This window comes from Corvus hawaiiensis, chromosome 13 (genome assembly GCF_020740725.1).
Source record: "Corvus hawaiiensis isolate bCorHaw1 chromosome 13, bCorHaw1.pri.cur, whole genome shotgun sequence".
Classification (NCBI taxonomy): Eukaryota; Metazoa; Chordata; class Aves; order Passeriformes; family Corvidae; genus Corvus; species Corvus hawaiiensis.
In genome coordinates this window covers 19,278,619-19,300,997 of record NC_063225.1, presented here as the reverse complement: position 1 = coordinate 19,300,997, position 22,379 = coordinate 19,278,619, and the positions used below count along the sequence as shown (strand labels likewise).

Sequence of the window (22,379 nt, the reverse complement as noted above, 5' to 3'; positions counted from 1 at the left end):
AAGCATATGTATCTCCCCCCATACATATATGACACAATGTACATATACAGTACAATATCCATGTATTCCTAGAGTCACAAAATGGTTTGGCTTGGGAGGGACCTTCCAGCCCATCCAGTCCCACCCCTGCCATGACACCTTCCATTATCCCAGGGTGCTCCAGCCCCATCCAGCCTGGCCTTGGGCACTGCCAGGGATGGACCAGTCCCGGCCTCTCTGTGCAGGCTGTGCCTGGCCTCAGCCCAGCAGCTCTCCCAGCCTGGCCCCAGAGCAGAGCAGCTCCAGCCCTCAGGCAGCTCCATGTCCTCCTCTGGACTTGCTGCAGCAGCTCCACGTTCTGCTGACATCAGCTGGAGCTGGGGAAGCTCTGCAGGTGGGGCTCACCTGAGCAGGGCAGGCAAGCTTGGCCAGGTCACAGCGAGCTCCAGGTCCTTGTCCTCAGGGCTGCTCTTGATCCCTTGGTCCCAGTCCGGTGTTGTGCTGGGGAGTGCCCAGACACAGAACCAGGACCTTCCCCTGGCCCTGCTGAACTCCGGGCGAATTCAGGAGCCCACCTCTCCAGCCTGCCTGGATCCTCCTGGATCCCAGCTGGATTTACAACCAGACACTCACACACACAACTCTTCTATTTTATGTAGCTCTGGCTACATATAAATCTATTTCCATGTGTGTGGATGTATATACAGGATTATAAATATATTTAATACATTATACAGAGATACATATTTTCATTCCTATAACACATACACATGTATTTCTATAATACATACACATATATTCTGACCATCTCTCCTCTCACACTCCATAATATATTTTATATATTTAATATATGCATTTTAATAAAATATCTGGGTATGTACACAGACACAGCCTTTCACACGTCTTTATATCTATATATCTGTATGTTTACACTAAATCACACATACCTTAATATGTCTCGCTCAGCCTCCTCTGGCCCTGCTGTGCTAGCAGCCAGAGCACGGCCAGCCCATGCTGGGCTGGACTGGGCCTGTGCAGAGCCCCCACCATGGGCAGAGCCCCCAGTGCTGCACAGCAGGGCTGGGCAGAGCCCCCACCATGGGCAGAGCCCCCAGCACAGGCAGGAACCCCCTGTGCTAAGCAGGACGCCTGCCAGGAACATCCATTTGAAGGCTGCCCTCAGGTCACAGCCCTGCTGCTGAGGTTTCCCACCATTCAGTTTAACCTTTCTGAAAGGTTCCCAGCGTGGTGCTGGGCTAAGCTGTCTCCCCACTTTTTTTCTCTTCATTTGTTTTGTCCGTGCTGTTCATTTTCAGATCCATTTGAACTGCTCTGTGGGCTGGACAACCCAGCTACAGGGAATTAACCTCTCCCACATCTCCAAACCATCCTGAGTGCCATCAGCAAGAGCAAACTTGGGGCCCTTCAACTTTCAGAAGAATTACTGTTAGCACACCCTTCCATAGACCAAACCCAGAGACTCTGTGGTGGGTTTCACTTCCAGGACAGATCTACACCACTGCTCAGTGTTGTCTGGTTTACAGTACACAATGCAATGCAAAAATACCACTCATGTTTGTGTTTTCAAGCAACACTTACCACTGCTGGGCTCATTGTAGTATCGACTGATGTAATTATTCATGTCATCCTCTGAAAGATCAAAAAGGCAGCCCTTAGAAGACCATTTATTTAATTAAATGGCTGAATCCCACCCCATGGCAGGCCTTCCTCTCCCTGCATGCCCAGAGCCACCTGCTCTGGATTTTTAGGCCACAATGCATTATACCCCCATCCACGCTGTGGCTGCAGCCAACACAGGGATTGGATTATCCTTTGTCACAGTCCTTTAGCGCACCAGCCTGGAGATGAGGCATTTTGGGCTCCAAAGGAAAGGTGCTCTGTGATCTTTTCAGAGGCTGATGCGGGGCTGGCCAGTTCCCCAGGCCTGTCCCCTTGCTGCTGTAGAGACAAACATAACACTGGCCTTTCCCTGGTCAGCAGGGCCCTCCCCTCCTACACAGGGCACACAGAAAAAACCTTGTATTTATCCTGACAGGCTGAACCAAGGGCACCAGCACAGGCAGACTTATTCCTGCTGTACACTGACATCCCCAAGTCACCTCCTTCCCCACAGAAGAAAGGGAGACACCACGTATGATTTTAATGTGTAATTCCCTACCTTCTAAGATGTCTTTTTTTTTCCATTTCAAATGAATGAAGAGTTATTTTGGTGTATGTAACACATGCATATAAATATACAGCATAATGTTAACATTACACTATTTGTTGGCTTAAAACCTACTATGAAGTGTTCTACAAATCAAGGGTGTAGTACTTAACTTGTAGTACATGCATGAGAGCTACACCTGAACTTCAACAACAGCAAGTTAAAAATGAAGATGTGACCACAGAAGGGAAAGCAACAGCTCTACTGCATGGATAGATTTTAGATGCTGCAGATGACAAGGGAATTTACTATTATCTTATGGAAAAGCTGAACATTTCACTGTTGTGGAAAAAGAAGATTAAATTCTCTTGTTCTGAGCAGAAGGCAAACACTGCTGCTAAGAAACAGTATCAGCAGGGCTCGAGAATGTCAGGCTTCCAAGCAACCTGACCTGCCCAGTTTGCGGTGTATCTGTGCTCTAAAAGCATTCTCTCCTTTTAAGTGCTCTTTTTGATACTATGTTTCAGAAACCCATGCTCATCCCTTTGAGCCAGATTTCCTTCGTCCCCCTGGGCCTCTGTGGCTACAGTCCTGCCTCATCACAGCACACTGCGGTTTGCAGGTGAAAGAAACAGATGTTTTCTGGGGAACACTTTCCTCACACAACAAAACCCAAACCACCAAGCACTCTGTACCTGAAATAGCTGCACTCATAAGAAGGCAATCTAACCTGACACTGAAAGGCAACGTGGTTGTTTTCCTGGTTTCATTGGATCTTAAAAGCTTTTTCGGCCCTTGTTGATCTTTAAATGCCTGCAGTCAGAGGTGTGCTTTGTGCTAATGTCTGAGTTTAAAAAAGAAGCCTCAGAGTAGCTCAAGGCGATGCCGCTGAATTAGGAATACATTGCAAGGCTTTTCAGCTATCTGCTACTAAAATACACTTCATTTCAATCATGCATAATTGATACTCTCAGTGCCACCAAACCTGCCAGCCATACAGACACAGGTTCTGGTTCAGGCATGGAACCTTCAGAGGATACCTGTGTAGCTGTACTTCTGGTAGGGCATTTTCAGCATCTTGAACTTGGAGTTCAGTTCTAAGCAGACAAACGAGGAAAACAGCACAGCACCCTGGCTGGACAAGGGTCACCCTCCTTGTCACCTGGCAAAAGCCACAAACTGGGTGCTCCCAGTACAGTCTCTCCAAATGCCAAGACACTTTGCATCAAAGACAGAAAACAGCTGGAAAAGTTACTCACTCTCTTTTCATGTCTTAAAGACAAGGCTCAAATCAAGGCTTCTTTAGAACTGCACACATTTGCTGCCCTGCCACCTGTCTGACAGCTGACAGAATGTACCAGGGCACTGTTCCCAAACCCATCCATTGTGTTCAAGTTAGCAAGGAGAACCAGGCTGCTCTTTATGTCAGCAGTGGACAATACCAAACACCTGCAGAGGAACTCCAGTAATGCACTGCCCCTGCTCCTTTTGAGCTGTGAGGAGAATTCTGGACTGGCCTGGCCCTGTGTGTGGCCACTTGCACACAAGACTGGGGGAGCTCCCAGCTGCCTACTTTAATGCTCTTCTGTGATGGCCTTATTAATGTCATTGCTTACCACTGCTTATCTTTTAGCTATAAATTAAATATATACGTAGAAATATATCCATATGTGCATGTGTATGTAAATATAAAACACATATATTTAACCATGAGTAGTTTCTTATGAATAAAAACCAATAAAGAGTAATGAAATAACAGTAGCAGAATAAATACTTCAACAGATTACGTTTCTGAATCATTACATTAAAGCAAACTGACAATTAACAAACTCATCTGAGTCATATGGGAGTCTCAGCTGCTTTGGGCATTGAAGGTTATAAACAATTCCAGTTACCTCCCATTATATTCTACATTGCTGAAAAAAAAGGAGTTCCAAAGAGTGCAACAAATACACAACTGAAAGCACCTATGTGTGCATATAAAATGTACCCACAAAGCCACAGTTGTGCACAGTAACACAGAACACTGCTGAAGTGCTTGTGGGGATTCCAAGATTAAGTCCCTGCTTGGAGTGGGAATCCCATGGGATCAGGATCGGCTTGTGGCACACGGGAAGTTTGTAGGAGCAAGCAGGGAAGAGCAGCTTTTACAAGAGGGGCAGAGCACTTGCATTATTTACATTCTACACAGTGTTTTCAGTTGCAGAAAGGGAGTTGTCTTAAGAAATACTTAATTCTTCAAAATTTCCATGGGGTTTTTAGAAACTTAAAAAAAAAAATTTATTTCTATCACCTTGCAATTTTCAGGACCCAGATTTAATTTTCTCCTTTCCTAGAAATAAATCCATCTCCTCCAATATACAGAAATGTTAACTTGCACTTCCTTTTCCAGAAGACAGACTTTGCATCTTTAGCTATAAGGATGCCCATATGGTATTTATATCAAACTAAAAAACTGGCAGTAAGTAGAAAGGAAAAGCATTTCCCTCTTAATTCCCATGAAAACAGCAATCTTAGGAAAATGTCTGTGGATGGTGACTGGGATCCTCTTGCTACATGTACCAGCAGGAATCATAGAAACTTTTCTCTTGGAAAAGGCCTTTAAGATTGAGTCCACCAGTAAACCTAACACTGCCAAGCCCACCACTAAGCCATGTCCCTCTGTGCCACATCCACCCATACAAATGACCCCAAGGAAATCTGGATGACAGGAAATTTAGTCATGAAGATCCAAAAGGTGTGAGCTGAGAAGGCAGAATGGGGAGAGTGAGGCAGCTCTTCTCCATGTGAAAACCTGTGGCAAACAAGGATGGATCTACAATCTTTCCTGCAAAGTGGAAGTATGGGAGGCAGTGAGATCCACAGCAGCACTGTGGAGGAATTCAGCTGAGTTCTGCTGAGCAGGAGAAGGAAGGAGCAGAACAGGCTGTTCTCTGTGATCCATGAGCAGTGTTTGCTCAAGCAGTGTGGGCTGACAGCTCCAAGAGGTGAGGCAGCAGAGACCACAAATGGACAGTGAGGCCGACTCCAACATGATCGGTGCTTTCACTCCACAGAAGGGAATATCTGACTGGGAAGGCTGCTGAGACTCTGACCTATCTCACATAAACCCAACCTCCCCTGGCACTGTAACCAACCACTCCTGCAAGGCTGTTCACTGCAGTCCCATCTCTTTTGCCTACTGCCCAAATCCCTGTTATTGAAAAAACGTGTGGTTCTCAGTCAGGATCTGTCTGACAACCCACTGGATTTTGTCTGATGAAGGTTTCCAAGTTATCTGCTTGTTCTTTTCCTGTAGGACTCAAAACACACACTGCAATGGTTCAGGGAGTAATAAACTATTTAGAGTACAGTGCCATATAATCTCATCTGACCCGAGAGACAACATCGCAATCTCTCTCTCTTGGCCCCATAAAAACCTAATAAATTTGGTGAAACATATAAATGACATTCTACCCAAGGCAGATCTCTTTCAGCTCTATAATGCCTCAACAGCGATTTTTAGTTGTTTCATCAGTGCCTTCAGTGAATGATCTGCAACTCCCCTGCATACAAGAAAAGGCCTTAAAAAGGTGGTTTTGTTTGAAATATTTCATTATTAGAGTGTTTTATTTCATATTTTTATTGCTATTGGTTGTACTGCCTTCTGTCTCTCCAAGCTGAATTTTCTGAACTGGAAGTTATTTTTTCTGCTGTGCAGCCTCCCACTGAGGAAGTGGGTCCTCAGAGTAATGTCTTACCCCAACTTCCCTCCAAAAAACAATCTTTACTAGGAGGTTTCTAAAGAGGCAGGTCTTTCATCTGTTTCAATAGGAACCAGGAGTAGCCAGCTGGCACTTTCCAGGAGACTTCCCCTGCTTTTGGTTTGAAAACAGATTGCCACATTAGCACAAGCTGCAGTACTCACACCACTGTTAATTCACATACGCATCCAGTCCCTGTAGAGGCTGGATGGATGCCTGAGCACATGGATATTCCATCTTGAGAGCAACTGTAAAGGCAGCTTGCAGAGAAAACAGAGCAACAGCTTCAGCCTGGTTCTAAGTAAGAAATCAACCTGTGGTCGAAGTCATTGTGCAAAAAGAAATCTGGGATATGGAACAAGCTCTATTATCAGCAGATGCTGCTGGGACAGAAACTCAAAATCCTGACAACAAATGGGGGGCTTTGGGCCTCACTTGAGCAGATGATGCAGCAAGAGCACTGTGAGCTGACTTGAGCATGGCTGGGATGCAGCACAGCTCTGTGGCAGCGTGGCTGTAGGCACAGGATGGCCTGGGGATTCTCAGTGCTCTTTCCAACCTTGTTCTCAATGAGTATGGATCAGCAGATCCACATCTGAGTTGGCTCGTCACAGTCAGCCTGAAGCAGACTCAGAGGAACTTGGGTCTGCTTCTGTGAAACAGCAACATCTCCTGAGTCTAAAATAAAAAGGCTAAGGAAGAATATGGCTGCCACCAAAACAACCATCAAGACAAGAATAAATTAAGCGAAAGGATTCAAGAACAAACTGTTATAAACTGGCAACAAATGTAATCTGAGAATTAGGAAAAGACTTCTAATACTTTAGAAACCAAGCTGCTGGAATGGCGGCAGAGGGCAGAACACATCACTGCTGTCACAGGAAGCACCATCTGCTTATGAAAGGGATCATTATGAAAGGACTGCATGCTTAGACAGTGGAAAACATTCCAGTTCTGTGTTCCTTTACCTGTCAGCAATGTCTTCACACATCTTCACATTAATGATGAGAGACAACTTCAACCTCACAGGCGTGACTGTAGGCTCAGCCCTTCTGGGAGTGAGCAGTTTCTACCCCACCCATTTGGTGACTATGAAATACAAGAGCCTAACTCCACTAACTGCACACACATTTCTCTAAGTGTTGCTTAAGGTTTAATTCCTTTGATTCCTGCCTGGATGGTCAGTGCACAGGGAACCACAAAGCCTGAAAGAGGCACCTAGAGAGAAGCCAAGTTGAAGTGGCATGCACTTAAGATACTTAAGATTTCCAGGAGTAGACTTCAAAGTAGATACATTTCAGCATTTGAAAATAACCATAAACTATTTTTTATCTATTGTTTTGCACTAACAGGGTTCTATTAGAGCACTAACAGATGATCACCAAAGGAACTGGCTTAGAGTTTAAAAGCATCCAACCAGCTCAGACTGCCTTGCAAGGAACAACTGACAAAATCCTTTCCAGTGCCCTGCTTTGCCTTCTCAGACAGCTTATGAATAATCTTAAGGGAAGCCCTCTGAAGCTCCAGAATTTTTCATGTTCCTCTCCCAATATCCTACTTTCTTCACTTACAAAACAGTGAGTACCTATGGAGAGGGCAAGCTTTAGTTTTCCCTAAAGCATGATCATAAATTGCAGCAGTCCCCCAAAGCAAGAGACTTACTGCTAACCCCATAAAAATGGAAATTTGACTCAGAACAGTTAAAAAAAGGTTTGTGGCAATGTGAAGTTCCGGTTCTTGCTCAAAGGAATAGAAGGGTGGCATATTAATCTTACACTTATGGCAGTACTGTAGAATTTCAAAACCTGAAATGATATATGCAGGAAAATGAGGAATTTCCACTAGGGACTCTAATTCATATGTTATGGGAAAGATTAAAGAATAATAAATTTTGGAAGGAAGTATTAATGGCTAGAGGGGGCACTGTGAACCTGGCATTCCCTGAAGCCTGGAACTTTGTATACCAAACACTAAAAATGATTTGTGCAGAACAAGAAAACATTAGCTGTTACTCTCACCATGACCAGTTACATACTGTACAAGGTAAGAAGTCCTTTATAATTTAGAACTTCCTTTATAATTTAGAGATTAATAGATAGGATGATATTTGCCATTATGTGAAATGGCAACCAGCACTGGGAAGAAGAAAGAAGCACTTAGGGTATTTCTCTTGCTCTTAGAGAAAGGCTGACCACAATGGTCCTGAACATCATTAGCGATGCTGCTGTGCACTCACAGGCAGCAGCTTTCAGCCCAAGCTCTTCAAAAACAGAGGCAGAGAAGCTGAAGTGCTCTGAGAGCACAGCAAATGTCAGAGCTCTTCCCTGGGTTTGCGGCTCCTCCAGCCCTGCCCTTCTCTTGGGTCTGTTTGTTTCCCAGTGTTGATACTGGTACCCTTTGACTTGCAGGCTGAAAACTGTGTTTTAGCCTCCATATGCTCTGGAGATAAAATTCTTGGCAAGAGAAATAAAACCTCAATTCAAAGCAAGTTGAAGGTGAAAAAAAATTCCTGGTACTTTACCATAGTAATTGGGAAATACCATATATCCATACATTTTTCACAGAGTTATTCCTACTATGTCAAGAGATCTCTTGGTCAACTGCTCTGGGGAGACAGAAGTGTGTGAGGCACACTTCAATGCTGTGAACACACAGCTCATTGTTCACAGAATTAGCACAGGACTGGCCTTCAAGAGAGGGCATGAAATGTTGGCTGGGGAGTTATGGGACTCTTTCAGAGCCCACTGTCCACCTAACCAGAGCTCTTGCTTCTCAGTCTTGTACCTGCAATTAAGGCACTTTAAATACAAAGAGCAGGAGATCTGCTGAAGGAAAATCTGGGTGAAAACATGCAATTGAAAACTCCCAAATCACCCAGCACATATACACAGCTCTCCTGGTGGAGGTCACTGTGTGTCTCTACACGAATTCCCTGAGGTGCTGCATGTACCATGTGATACATGGTTACCTGACTTACTTTACTGTCAGGATTACCTGACTTACTTTACTGAATGCTGTAGAAAATGGTTGCACAAAATTCTGCGTAAATACCAGAGTATAAGCTACAGCTGCCTCTGAGGAGCTTTAACTTATACACTATCCCATAAAACTTCCAGGTAGGGAAATGAGTAAAAAGTCTCAATGCTTTCTTATTCCATGAGCTCTTCGTGGTGAAGAATTCTGCACTGAATGTTTCCATTGTTCGATATAGATGGGGGAAATAAGATTAGTCTGAGATGGAATATCCCATTTTCTCATGCAGTGTGTTCTCTAGCCAACTCAAGCTTGCTGGTTTGGCAGAATTCAGAGCTCTCTGAAGACAGTGATTTTTTGAAGGCTGACAAAGTTAAGTTTGGCAAAAACACACGCATTCCATTCCATTCCCCAGCCTCAGGTGTTATATGTAGGGCTAATGTTCTGCCAGATCATAAAAGAACAGCACATCAGAGCCTGTTCTGCCAAACAGCTGAATCGTGGCTTTGCACTGTTGCTTTCCTTTCGACAGTGTAAGTGACTGGTCCCTCATTTCTCCTCTCCCCAGTCAGTGCAATAGGCCATGGCAGGTATGTTTCAGAGCTCACGAGTGCCATGTGGTACTCAGAATGATTAACTGCAGCCATCACTCTGGAATCTTTAAGGAGGAAAAACACAGCTTAGAGAAAACAGATGTAAAGCAATCCCTAATGTGGTCTGACACTGAGGGTAACTTGCAAAATATAACCCTTGACCCAAAGGTCAGGTGTTAAAACGTTGGTGGCTGAAGTTCCAGACAGAGCAAGAGGTGTGGGAAGCCCTGACAGCAGCACAGCCAGTGTGACTGTGGGAGAAGCAGGAGGGTTCAGAAATTGTCTTGGCTGCCTGTGCTCTACAGAGCCACATCTCTGAGTATTGCACATGCCTCAGCAGGTGGGGACATGGACGATCCCACACCAGCTGGATATGCCCTTCCCACACAGAGGACATGGAGGCACCTTCAGCCAGTCCCTGCTTCCACTTGACCCAGCACAGGCAGCTCTGGCTGACACCTGCATTGCTCAGGATGGTGCAGAATGAGAAGATAGCGCAGCATGGCAAAGTGAGGATGGTGAAAGCTCCTGCAGCAGGGTATCACTGGGAGTACAAGTTGGTGCTGGAGAAGAAAGCCCCAGTTGAGGTGAGGAGGGAGAAGAATGAGGCAGGGCTGGCCCAGGATCCTTACTGCCCAGAGGTAACTGCCTTCTCCAGCTGTGAGCTGAGATTTCCAAGTTGCACAGAAGCAATCCCTAAGCTAGCACTGCTAGTGCAGGATTTAAAGCCTTGGTATCTTACTACCTTTCTCTTTGCAAAATAACCCAGGAAATGACATGTGAAATCCTCTGTCTCGACTGCCTGTGCCCTGGACTGTGAACACTGAACACTACTACTGGTGTGGTGTCTCATGCCATCTGAGTTGGGCCCCGTGTTGGTAGCCCCGTGTGATGACAGACTGCCACAGGCTGCTGGCCCTTGCTGTAAGAACACGGAATTTTTTCTGTCCAGCTCCTGTCTCATTCAACAGAAACTAGTTGTTCAAATACAGCCACCGTAATTTAGGTTCTGACAACAAGCACTCAATGCATCTAAAAGACTTTGTATACAATATATAATACAATGCACAAGAAACATTTCCTCTGGTACTTTCAGATGATCTCCAGGAAATGGAAATTTATTCTGCATACTCAGTATAAATGTTTAAATATAACTGCACCTTACCCAATATGTGAAGCAATCCATGTTTTCTTATTTGCTGAATGTCTTTTTCTCAGTGAAAAGCACAGATCCCTCTAATCATGTAACCTAATTGAATGCAGAAATCAGTCCTGAAGACTGGGTGTCTACTTTGTTGCAAGTGTGGGCAGCATTTTACAGGGACACATGAATAATGAGTAACTCTGTTAACCTGGATGTTGGGATGAATACCTTGGACAGGAGAATTTTTAAGATCAACCTCCACAGCACTAAAATTTCAGCAAGCCTCCTTACAATGTGCACAACACTCTTCAGTTCCAAATGTAACCCGCAAGGAACACATGCATAAATTATAATATATCCACTGGGGAAACCTCTGAAATACTACAAAAAAGAGGGAAATGCATTTTAGGGGTCAGTCTGCTCAACTGTCTGCTTTTAAATACAATTTCAAATCAGGAATAATTAATGGCTTTACTGTAGTTAATGCTTAGATATTTTGATGAGGAAAAAACCAAAACAATTTCTACATGCTTTCACTACTCTGTAAAGAGAGGAAAGGATTATAATTTGAAAATGTCTAACAGCTTTTAAAAAGTGTCTGTGCCTTGAATTCTAGGATTTTGACCAACATAAAGATACCATGCAAACTTCTAATTCCAGCAGATTCACAATAATCAAGCTAAGATGCCCAAGGAAGACTAAGAGACGACTAAAGCAGAAAGTGTTGTCTCCTCTGGAATATTACATTAAACCAGGAGACATTCTGCACTCCACTGTAAGGGCTGGTGGATCATAGGAAAAGGAGCTATGTGTTTTCCAGAAAAAAATTCAGGTCTAGCACTTATGTAATAAAAACTGATCCAAATAAATTTAACTGTTGTTACTCCCCTGAACCACAGACCTGCCCAACAAACACTCAGAGGCAGCAGAGTGCTCCTCACCACAGCCACGTGGCACTCAGACATGCCAGCAGGATGCCCACACGGCACTTCCCTTCTTTCCTGGCACCAGCGCTGCCCTGCCCAACACTGGCAGCTTTAGGGGACTGGTGAGAGCACAGCCTTCAGGCAAGGCAAGCCCCACAGCTGATGCAGGAGTTCTCTCCAAACCACAGGAATGCAAGTGGCCAAAGACCAAAACTGTTTCTCAGTGTTCTTCTCAATTTCCCTGCTTTTACCTCTGAGTGATTATCCTTTGGCCAACTTGCATTTGGCTGCTGCTTCTTTAGTGTTTGATGGATCTAATCATGAGGACACTGGGAAGGTACATCATAGTCATTTTCTTCCCATGTCATTTCTTTGGCTCTGTTTAGAACCTGCTCCCAAATACAACAGTTCCTGCCACTTCAGAGCAGATGCAGCTTCTTTGCAGCAATGGGAAACTGCAGCCTCCAGGGAAGCAATCAATCCCTGCTAGAATGGAGGTGTTTAGTGGGTTCAGTAGCTCCCACTGAGGAGGGATCAGCTGTGCACAGGCAGCACTCACCTCGTGGAGGTCGCAGCTCAGTGATGTTCTCGGTGGCTTCGTCGTCCGAGTCTTCAGTGGCCACCACCTTGTACCTCTTGCTGCTCTGTTTGTTCAGCACGTGTGGGACCTGCAGTGCAGCCTCTCTCTCTGCAGCCAGGTCCAAGTCCTGCTGAGCAAGGTGGGCCCTCAGCTGCCTGATTTCAAACTAGAGGAAAAAACAACACCACATACTGATGTAATGTGAGCATGGCCAGAAGTTTACATGCTACAATTGGGGACTTATTACTCATTTCATCACTAAACACTACAGTCTGGTAAAACAAACACAATGTGGCTGAGCCAGGACATGAATCCAAGCTGCTGGTGCTCTCCCACAGCCTATGTGAGATGGACCATTGCTCACAAGATCTAAAGACAATGCCTCATGCTGGTCTATTTTGCACAGCTGTGTCCTGAAGGTTAAGATTTTGGGCAATTTTAACAAGTCTTACTGCCAAACTTCATGTAACCTTTATAGAAAATGATCACTTTTAACAGGCATTTAGGGATTTAGGTTCATGACAAATATCCCTAACCAGACTTTGTAATGAGGGGAGGGCAGGTTCTCTGAGCAGCACCCAGAATGGTCCTCCCTCACTAACTAGATAAGGGGAGGACATCACAGTCCTCTTCTGACTTGAAAACTTCTGTACTCAGAAGTGTGCAGAAAACCCTGGGGAAGGTTACCACTTTTCTGGCCATTCCGCTCAAACACGTGAGCCATGCCAGTTAAAGAATTTCTGCAGCCAGGAGAGGATTTGCCTCATGACTGGTGTTATAAAGCAGACACCTGACAAGAAGCTACCAGGTACAATCTGACTGAAGGACACAGCAGATTTCTATTGTTTTTGATGGCCACGCATCTTGCACAATGCAAGAAAGAAAACAATTTTTCTGCAGAGGCTGCAGAAACCCTTTAAATCCTTATATAAGCAGGACAAAATCCCCTGTGCCACACAGCACAGCTGTGGGGCTGCAAGGAAGAGTTTCCTCTAAACTCTTTAAAATCAGTAGTACAGCAGTGACCAAGTCATGTCTGATTCTAGAGTTTGGGAGGGAAACGCAAAGGAGGCGAGGAAGAGACAAACACATTCCAAATGTAGCATTCCTGGGCGTGCCCTGCTTCAGGGCCTGAAGAGCCATGGGAGAGGAGGAGGCAACAGCAGCCGTGATGCAGGCGCCACTCCACATTTACAGCACACACGGAATTGGCACCTCCATGCTTGAAAACTGGTGTGGAACAGCCCTAGGCTGAATGCACCTGGCTGTGCTTCTTGTCCCTCAGATGTGACTCAAACCTGCTTCACTGGCAGATTTTGGAACCCATCTGCAGACCCAGTTTGTTCCACTGCAGTCAGACATGGCGCAAACGCCGGGAAGGGGAAATAAGACAGAACTTCCAGATTTAGGAAATAAAAAGGGATTCCAGTTTGCCACACCTGGAGACTATCTGCTTTCCAGAACATGTGGAAGGAACTACAGTAACTGGAAGGCCCATTGCAAAACTCAAATCTAGAAAACAAAAGGGCAGTTCAAGCTTTCCAGATAACATTCAAACCAGCTAATAGAGGGCTCTAACAAAGCACACAGCTCTTCTTCCATCTGCAAACCAGTGCACAGAGGCCTGGCAGCTGCAAACAGCTGGCTGCAACTGCTCATTGCTCTTAACCAACGGCCTTCTGGCAGTGGCAGTCAGAAATCAGGTGGAATCAGCAAATGTCAAAATACTGCCCCGCTCCCCGACTTCCTGCAATGAAGCCTGGCAGATTCCTGTGGGTGGTTTTTGTGTTAACCTATTGCTAGGAAGAAGTAGCAAACTAGCACTGCTAACTCAGTTCCCAGCCAGCCTGAAGCGTCCTGAGGCTTAAGGTGCTTGTGCCAGTATGAACATAGAGAATTTCAGGTTTTATCCTTGACTTGAAAAAAACAAGGAATCACAAAATACCTTATATTCCACCTTTAAAAGGGGAAAGATACCCTTTCAGACACTCCCTCAGTTTAATGGAAGAAATGCACTCAAACGTGATAGGCAAAAAATAAATTTGGAGATTTTTTTTTCATGTTGTCTAGCTCAAACTAATAGGCAGTAAGAATTAGGCATCATTTCTGGTTTTCTACATTTCACCCTTCAAAAACATTCACGTGTGTCAGAAAAAGAAATACTGTTATTAAAATGCTTAATTCTGGCTTAGAGGTATGGTATGATTTCCTTTTTTCATGAAAGACAAAAAATCTGGCAGGTATTTTTTAACACAAATAGGTAGAACTAGCAAAAAATCAGCTCAGCAACTATGTCTGCATCACATCCAGTATAAGGAGCTTAAGCATTTACAAAGATTTCCTGAGCATTGTAACAATCAGAAGCCTGAAGGGCATCACTACATTATACAGGTGTGATAAGGAGCCCACAGCAGAAACGGGGGAGAGACCAGACTTCTCCTGCCCACTCACTGTTCCAGTGGATAAAGTGAGCATTTCCAAATACCACAGGTTACTGCCAGTCCTTAAAAGCTCCATGCCCGGTCAGCGGCAGCTTTCACCGGCAGAGTCCGTGAGTTTTATTGTTCAACTGCGCTCTGCTCATCCCCCCGCCAGGGGACACCGGGCCCGCAGCGCGGCCTCTGCTGCCACCTGCCGGCAACAGCGGCAACTGCAGCCGCGCCACCACCCCCGCGGGGACACTCGGGACCAGGGGCACCGTCACAGGCAGCGCTCTGGGGCACCAGTGTCACCCTGTCACAGGCAGCGCTCTGGGGCACCAGTGTCACCCTGTCACAGGCACTGCACTGGGGCACCAGTGTCACCCTGTCACAGGCAGCGCACTGGGCACCAGCGTCACCCTGTCACAGGCACCGCACTGGGGCACCAGTGTCACCCTGTCACAGGCAGCGCACTGGGCACCAGCGTCACCCTGTCACAGGCAGCGCACTGGGCACCAGTGTCACCCTGTCACAGGCAGCGCACTGGGGCACCAGTGTCACCCTGTCACAGGCAGCGCACTGGGCACCAGCGTCACCCTGTCACAGGCACCGCACTGGGGCACCAGTGTCACCCTGTCACAGGCACCGCACTGGGCACCAGTGTCACCCTGTCACAGGCAGCGCTCTGGGGCACCAGTGTCACCCTGTCACAGGCAGCGCACTGGGCACCAGTGTCACCCTGTCACAGGCACCGCACTGGGGCACCAGCGTCACCCTGTCACAGGCAGCGCACTGGGGCACCAGCGTCACCCTGTCACAGGCACCGCACTGGGCACCAGCGTCACCCTGTCACAGGCACCGCACTGGGGCACCAGTGTCACCCTGTCACAGGCAGCGCACTGGGGCACCAGCGTCACCCTGTCACAGGCACCGCACTGGGCACCAGTGTCACCCTGTCACAGGCAGCGCTCTGGGGCACCAGCGTCACCCTGTCACAGGCAGCGCACTGGGGCACCAGTGTCACCCTGTCACAGGCACCGCACTGGGGCACCAGCGTCACCCTGTCACAGGCAGCGCTCTGGGGCACCAGTGTCACCCTGTCACAGGCAGCGCACTGAGCACCAGCGTCACCCTGTCACAGGCAGCGCTCTGGGGCACCAGCGTCACCCTGTCACAGGCACCGCACTGGGCACCAGTGTCACCCTGTCACAGGCAGCGCACTGGGCACCAGTGTCACCCTGTCACAGGCACCGCACTGGGGCACCAGTGTCACCCTGTCACAGGCAGCGCACTGGGGCACCAGCGTCACCCTGTCACAGGCAGCGCACTGGGCACCAGTGTCACCCTGTCACAGGCAGCGCTCTGGGGCACCAGTGTCACCCTGTCACAGGCAGCGCACTGAGCACCAGCGTCACCCTGTCACAGGCAGCGCTCTGGGGCACCAGCGTCACCCTGTCACAGGCACCGCACTGGGCACCAGTGTCACCCTGTCACAGGCAGCGCACTGGGCACCAGTGTCACCCTGTCACAGGCACCGCACTGGGGCACCAGCGTCACCCTGTCACAGGCAGCGCTCTGGGGCACCAGTGTCACCCTGTCACAGGCAGCGCACTGGGCACCAGCGTCACCCTGTCACAGGCACCGCACTGGGGCACCAGCGTCACCCTGTCACAGGCAGCGCACTGGGCACCAGCGTCACCCTGTCACAGGCACCGCACTGGGGCACCAGCGTCACCCTGTCACAGGCACCGCACTGGGCACCAGTGTCACCCTGTCACAGGCAGCGCTCTGGGCACCAGTGTCACCCTGTCACAGGCAGCGCTCTGGGGCACCAGCGTCACCCTGTCACAGGCAGCGCACCGTCACCCTGTCACAGGCAGCGCACTGGGGCACCAGTGTCACCCTGTCACAGGCAGCGCACTGGGGCACCGGTGTCACCCTGTCACAGGCAGCGCACTGGGCACCAGTGTCACCCTGTCACAGGCAGCGCACTGGGGCACCAGCGTCACCCTGTCACAGGCAGCGCACTGGGCACCAGTGTCACCCTGTCACAGGCAGCGCTCTGGGGCACCAGTGTCACCCTGTCACAGGCAGCGCACTGAGCACCAGCGTCACCCTGTCACAGGCAGCGCTCTGGGGCACCAGCGTCACCCTGTCACAGGCACCGCACTGGGCACCAGTGTCACCCTGTCACAGGCAGCGCACTGGGCACCAGTGTCACCCTGTCACAGGCACCGCACTGGGGCACCAGCGTCACCCTGTCACAGGCAGCGCTCTGGGGCACCAGTGTCACCCTGTCACAGGCAGCGCACTGGGCACCAGTGTCACCCTGTCACAGGCAGCGCTCTGGGGCACCAGTGTCACCCTGTCACAGGCAGCGCACTGGGGCACCAGCGTCACCCTGTCACAGGCACCGCACTGGGGCACCAGTGTCACCCTGTCACAGGCACCGCACTGGGGCACCAGTGTCACCCTGTCACACACCCCAAACCTGGGCACTGGTGTCACACTGTCACAGACACCAAACCTGAGCACCAGTGTCACCCTGTCACGGACACCGAACCCAGGTACTGATGGCACCCTGCTACAGACAAGAAACAGACTTTTTGTTCATAAAAGGCATGGATCTACAGAGGAGATTGGTTCGAAACAAACTGTCTCCTAACAATTATCCCAGGATCTTGCAGATGCTGGAATACACTGTTAGCCACTCAAAGCAACCCCCTAAAAACAAAAAGTTAAGTCTAAGGGCGTGTTCCTTACAGGCAAAATGCAATGAGAGGCTGCATGAGCAAATCAGGTTGTAGGTGCTTCTGTCTATTGAAGATTATATTGCACACTGACCTCAGGCAGTTCTGATGTGTAAAAGAGCTAATGAGATCGCTCTGACTGCATTCAGGCAGTTTGGAGCAGCTAAAATAAATCATTAGGAGGTATAAAATATAACAGTCTTTTTAAGTAAAAATTCTGGGCCAAGGTAACACATGAAATTTCTATTTGCAGCAGGAGCTGATGTAGCAATCTCAGTGTACACCTGGACCAGGAGAGCTGAGAAAACCATGGTTCATATTTCCAGGTACACCTTCCTTCCCTCAACCTGTAGGGCAGGACCATATTGCACTTATTGTGAGAGGACAAAAAAAAAGGCATATAAACTTAAACACATGCTTTAATCTGTTTAAATTAAGATTTACTCCTAGGTATCAGCTCTGTGGAAGAACCTTGCAAATCTCACAGAGAGCCAGCGAGCAAAAAATGCTCTTGCGTGGAAGATAACCTGTGACCAAAGAGACAAAGGTAAACCACCTCCTAACTCATGATAATTACAAACAGAGCACTGGTCCACTTGAAGCTGCTATTGACTTTATCTATCAGGACACCTATGACATTCAATGTCCATAATTACACATACTTTGGTAGCTTCTGGTGGGTATTTACCAATAAATTCCAACATACCTTGCAATGGAAAAAGTATTTTTGAAAACTTCAAACAATCCCAGCATAATCTAAGCTGAAATGGAACTGGGAGGGCCATCTATCCAACACCTCGCTTAAAGCAGGTCCATTTAGCTCAGGCTGCTGAAAGCCTGTCCTCTCAAATTTTGACTATCTCCAGGCTGTGTGCGCACAGCACCACCTCTCTGGCAAGATGCTCCAGTGCTTGCACATTCTCATAATGAAAATGTTCTTATATTTCATAGGAATTTTGCACATTCCATCCTTGCGTGCTAGCACTGTGCACCTCTGAGAACTGTCGGGTACACCCTACCACGGATGGAGCTGAAGACAGCAATAAAGGTGTAATACACGTGGCTGATGTGAAAATACACTTATTACCAAGAAAAAGGGAGCTACAATACGTTTTATAGAAGAATGAGTAGCTAGATTGTCTGGCATGAAGAAAAAGTTAATCAATGGTAAATTTAAACTTACCATTTTCAAAATCTGTTACATGTCCTCTTGCAGCACAAACCTGGCAATATTTTGTCAGGAAACAAACCAGAAAGAATTACGGGGCGCTTCCTCACTCAAATAATGCATTAAGTGATTACTTCTAAGCAGGTAAATTGACAGACCTACCGAAAGCTCTAGATAACATCTCAGTTTACATGCCTGGTGTGATTAAGTGGGCCAACCATCCTATCTGATATTTTATAATACACATGTAAGACTCGAAAAGAGATCTACCAGTGAATCATTGAGTACTCCCCTTTAATGGTCTAACAACAGAGTAGGATTGACATAATTTCAAAGAGATCAATGAACATTTTAGCCAGAAGCTTACTTGTGTCTAATGCAGGAGCAATAACTTTGCTCCACTCTATTATTCTGTCAGTGCTGTCTGTACAGAATGCCCTGCCCTTAAACTCATCTGCCACTGGGATACAATCCAATGTTTATTTCCATTAGTTTAGCCATTGTTGGTAACAATAAAAATCGGGAGACAGTTGCAAACTAATGATTTACAGGTAGAATAAAACACGGGACGACCTTGGCTGCCTTCCATCCACCAAGAAAATGACTGGTAGTTAGAAATAAATTAAAGTCATTGCAAGAGGATAGCATACGTTATTTCTCCAATAGGTAATTTTACCAGCTAAATAGCCCTGTCATTAAACTAGCAGCTGTTTTACAAATTATATTCCAAGATAAAAAAAGAAATTACACCTTCCACAGTTGTTGCAGTGTTAAGAATGATGAAAATCCCAGTCCTATAGGAGCTGACAGAAAAGGAGCTCTGATGTGGTAAGGCTGAACACATACTCTTGGCTGGGCTGTACTCAGCTGAATTACTCTTATGAAAGTTAAAGAGAAAAGATCAGGTAAGTATATCCATTATCGCAAATAGAAATTCCTTTACAGGTGATTCCAGAAGAAAAAAAGCAATCTCCCCTGACTGGAATTTGTAGTTAATGAAACTTTAGAACTCTGTTTTGCAATTTAAGTTATTCTGATAAAACAAAACCATCAGCAATATACTCTGCATATTTTTGACAGTGACTGCAGTGAGACTTCTTTTCCTTTGACCTTTACCCATTTTTAGAAATCCCTCATGCTCCATTCCTGTTTAACAACCTCTTTTTTGGCCAATGGAGAATAAATAAAAAGCAAACTATTCAAACAGTTGCAGTGGGGTACTACAAAGTGGTGGTCTATGCAAGTATAATTTATAAAATATATTCTGGTTTTCAGATGTACAGCTAGCCAAAAATCAACATGTGGAAAGAGTTTTCATGTTTGCAAAAGTACATCTCCAATGTCAGTCAGGAATGGAAATGTACTTTATAGTTGTGATACCCCATCACTGGTCAAAAAACCCCACAACTGACAAAAGAAAAAGAATTCAAAAAGATGAAGGGTGGTTGTATCTTTCCTGCTTTTAATATTTAAAACAGAAATTCTGGTTTTGTCTGCTCAGTGTTAAGCACCAGTTTCAAAGCAGCATGGGACTTCTCAGAGAACTGGCCACCAACTATTTTAAATCCCAAGCAAAACAGGCTAACTATTTTTCCCAATTCCTCTAATGAAGTAATTAATATTCTGCTTGAAACTTTCAAGATCGTTTCATCTGCAGAATATGCCAGACCGTGAGAATTCTAACCCCACTTGCCTGAGCAGCAGCAAAGCAGTAAGAAACTGAACACGGGATCCCAGAGAAGGAAGCACTGGGAAACCTTTCCAGCAGGAATGTTCACAGCCCCATCTCTAATTATTAAAGAGATGCATATCACCAGTGTGGTCACAAAGGTGCAGCCCCAGGTGAAGCAGTGCCTGCCTCCACTGCTGGGCTGCAGGGAACCACGGTGACTTGGCTGTTCTGCCCCTGTGGGCCGGCACTGGGGAGGCAACAGGGCAGGGCAGCCCCAGACACTGACATGCCGTGACAGAGCTGGCACCACACAGACAAGGCAATCTGGAATCAATCCCTCCTGGCTGCTGCTCTGGATCTGGGCACAGCCAGACTACTGCAGGCAAACCTTCCCTCAAAAACACAGGCAAGCACACTGAAACACCACGGACAAGCAATCCTTTAAAAAGCTCAGGAAAGATGATCAAACGAAAAAGCAAAAACCTGGCAGAATTTTAGACATTAAATACCATTAGGAGCCATTTTTCCCATCAAATGCTGTACACAACATTAATGTGAATATTATAATGCTGACAACTTGTTCTTGACTGAATTATGAAGCTAATAATTTACAAATAAAGGATGCAATATTGTGTCAATGTCTTATGTTGCTAACTGCAGCAAATTAGTATACTTACCTGGTATTACATAGCTGAGACATTTGTTTGGCATCAAGTCAGGCCGGTAAGAGGGATTAGCGTGCTGTCCACTTTCTATAGACCGTATTTTTCCACAGCAGATGACACATGAAAGCTACAAGAGAACCTGCTCTGTTTTCTCAGATTTACTCCTCTCCCAGTGCAGTGTTTCTTTGTGTTTGATGTACAGGGTGTTACAACCATCAGAGTTTGGATTCAGGGCTAATCTGGTCAGACATTCAGGAGTACCTGGCTCAGAATGGAGAGCAGCAAGAGCTGCTCCTGAACCCTACCTGAGATAATGAGCCCACCTTTACTCAGACTATGAAACAATAATACCAAAAACTGTTTAGAGATTGAGGGTGTTATCTGGCTGTATAACAAAGTTCCTAAAAACAAATGTTTTAAAATTCATGATTGTCAAGAACGTTAGTATGGTCTGACAGACAAAATACTGCGCTGGTTCTCAAAAAATCACCAATTTGCTTAGGTTTGGTCAAAGAATAGTATTTCCCTTGTAAAATGGGGTGTATACCATTTACCTGGCAATTTCACAACCATGACAGAATCCCAAATCACTAAATACCATTGTGCAAATACCATCGTGCAAAGGTGTTATGAAGAGGACTGCAGTTTTGCCACCAAAGACACCTATATAGTTGGCACCCAATAATTTTTGGCAGAAGCCAAGCCTAAGGTTTAGAAATTTGTTATGGTGAATATGACAGACTCAAAATTAGCGTTATGAAATGACACACTGTCTACAGTTCTTCCTAATGCATCACACAGACAAGGCAATTCACCACCACCAGGAGTTCATTGCAGAATCCTAGGCTGAGATCCAGGAGATCTGGACCTAAATCTAAAAAGCCAGTTGGGGACCTAAATATTGATGGGTTTGTATCTTAAAAGTACCTGCCATAAGCCAGGAGTGGAAGCTAGAAATCCTCAGGATTTATTTGGACTGCATCTCATAGTTACCCTTTCAACTGAAACAAGAAGTAAATCACCCGGGGATCATTCTGTTGTGGTCTAATGGTCTCCTCAACACTCACCTATCCTGAGCCTCGACATCTATCCCTGGTTTCTACTTTAAAGCAAATTAGTCAAGAACTCATTTGCATAAGACAAATGGCAAAACCTCCTGGCTCATTGCCCCAAAAAATGGTTTTACACCTATATGTAAATATATTCATTTGAGATATTTCAAACTTTACCTTCCCCTATCTCTAGACTGAATCACTGAACATTTTGGGGGCCTGGGAAGGATCTTAAATCTTGACTTGCTTCCAGGAACTGGAAGCTTCTACTGCAACATTTTGAACTTGCCAAGAGTCTCTGACTGACCTACAGGGAAGCCGCCTTCTGCATTCAAAGCAGGGAAATTCATTAGTTTTTAACTGCACATACTTTTCCTAGGAATACTAGCTGCAGTCTCCAACAATGGCTTTTGTATGTTAGTACTATGTCAAGCTAGCTGTACTCATTCAATAAATTACATACCGGAACCATTCGTTTTCTGTTGCTCACATTTGTTTTCCTCACCTCAGACAACACAAGCACAGCAGCAGAGGCAGCTGACTGCTG

At 46.2% G+C, this 22,379-nt stretch overlaps 1 protein-coding gene and 2 long non-coding RNA genes across 8 annotated transcripts in view; 2 read left to right on the top strand and 1 right to left on the bottom strand.

The window, feature by feature from the left end:
• The window catches only part of TMEM266 (transmembrane protein 266), a 60,732-nt gene that overhangs the window by 6,205 nt on the left and 32,148 nt on the right, over positions 1-22,379 (bottom strand). For all 6 annotated transcript variants that reach the window (XM_048317989.1, XM_048317992.1, XM_048317990.1 and 3 more), the window contains 2 exons: positions 12,085-12,271; positions 1,579-1,629 (listed from right to left, as the gene is read on the bottom strand). In XM_048317989.1, the coding sequence (XP_048173946.1) occupies positions 1,579-1,629; positions 12,085-12,271 (238 nt within the window). The remainder of the gene's footprint in view (positions 1-1,578; positions 1,630-12,084; positions 12,272-22,379) is intronic.
• LOC125332757 lies at positions 330-10,624 on the top strand. Its single transcript, XR_007206598.1, has 2 exons — positions 330-7,466; positions 10,225-10,624. It is a non-coding gene; the product is annotated as an uncharacterized LOC125332757 (long non-coding RNA).
• LOC125332756 lies at positions 16,935-22,305 on the top strand. Its single transcript, XR_007206597.1, has 2 exons — positions 16,935-17,822; positions 18,227-22,305. It is a non-coding gene; the product is annotated as an uncharacterized LOC125332756 (long non-coding RNA).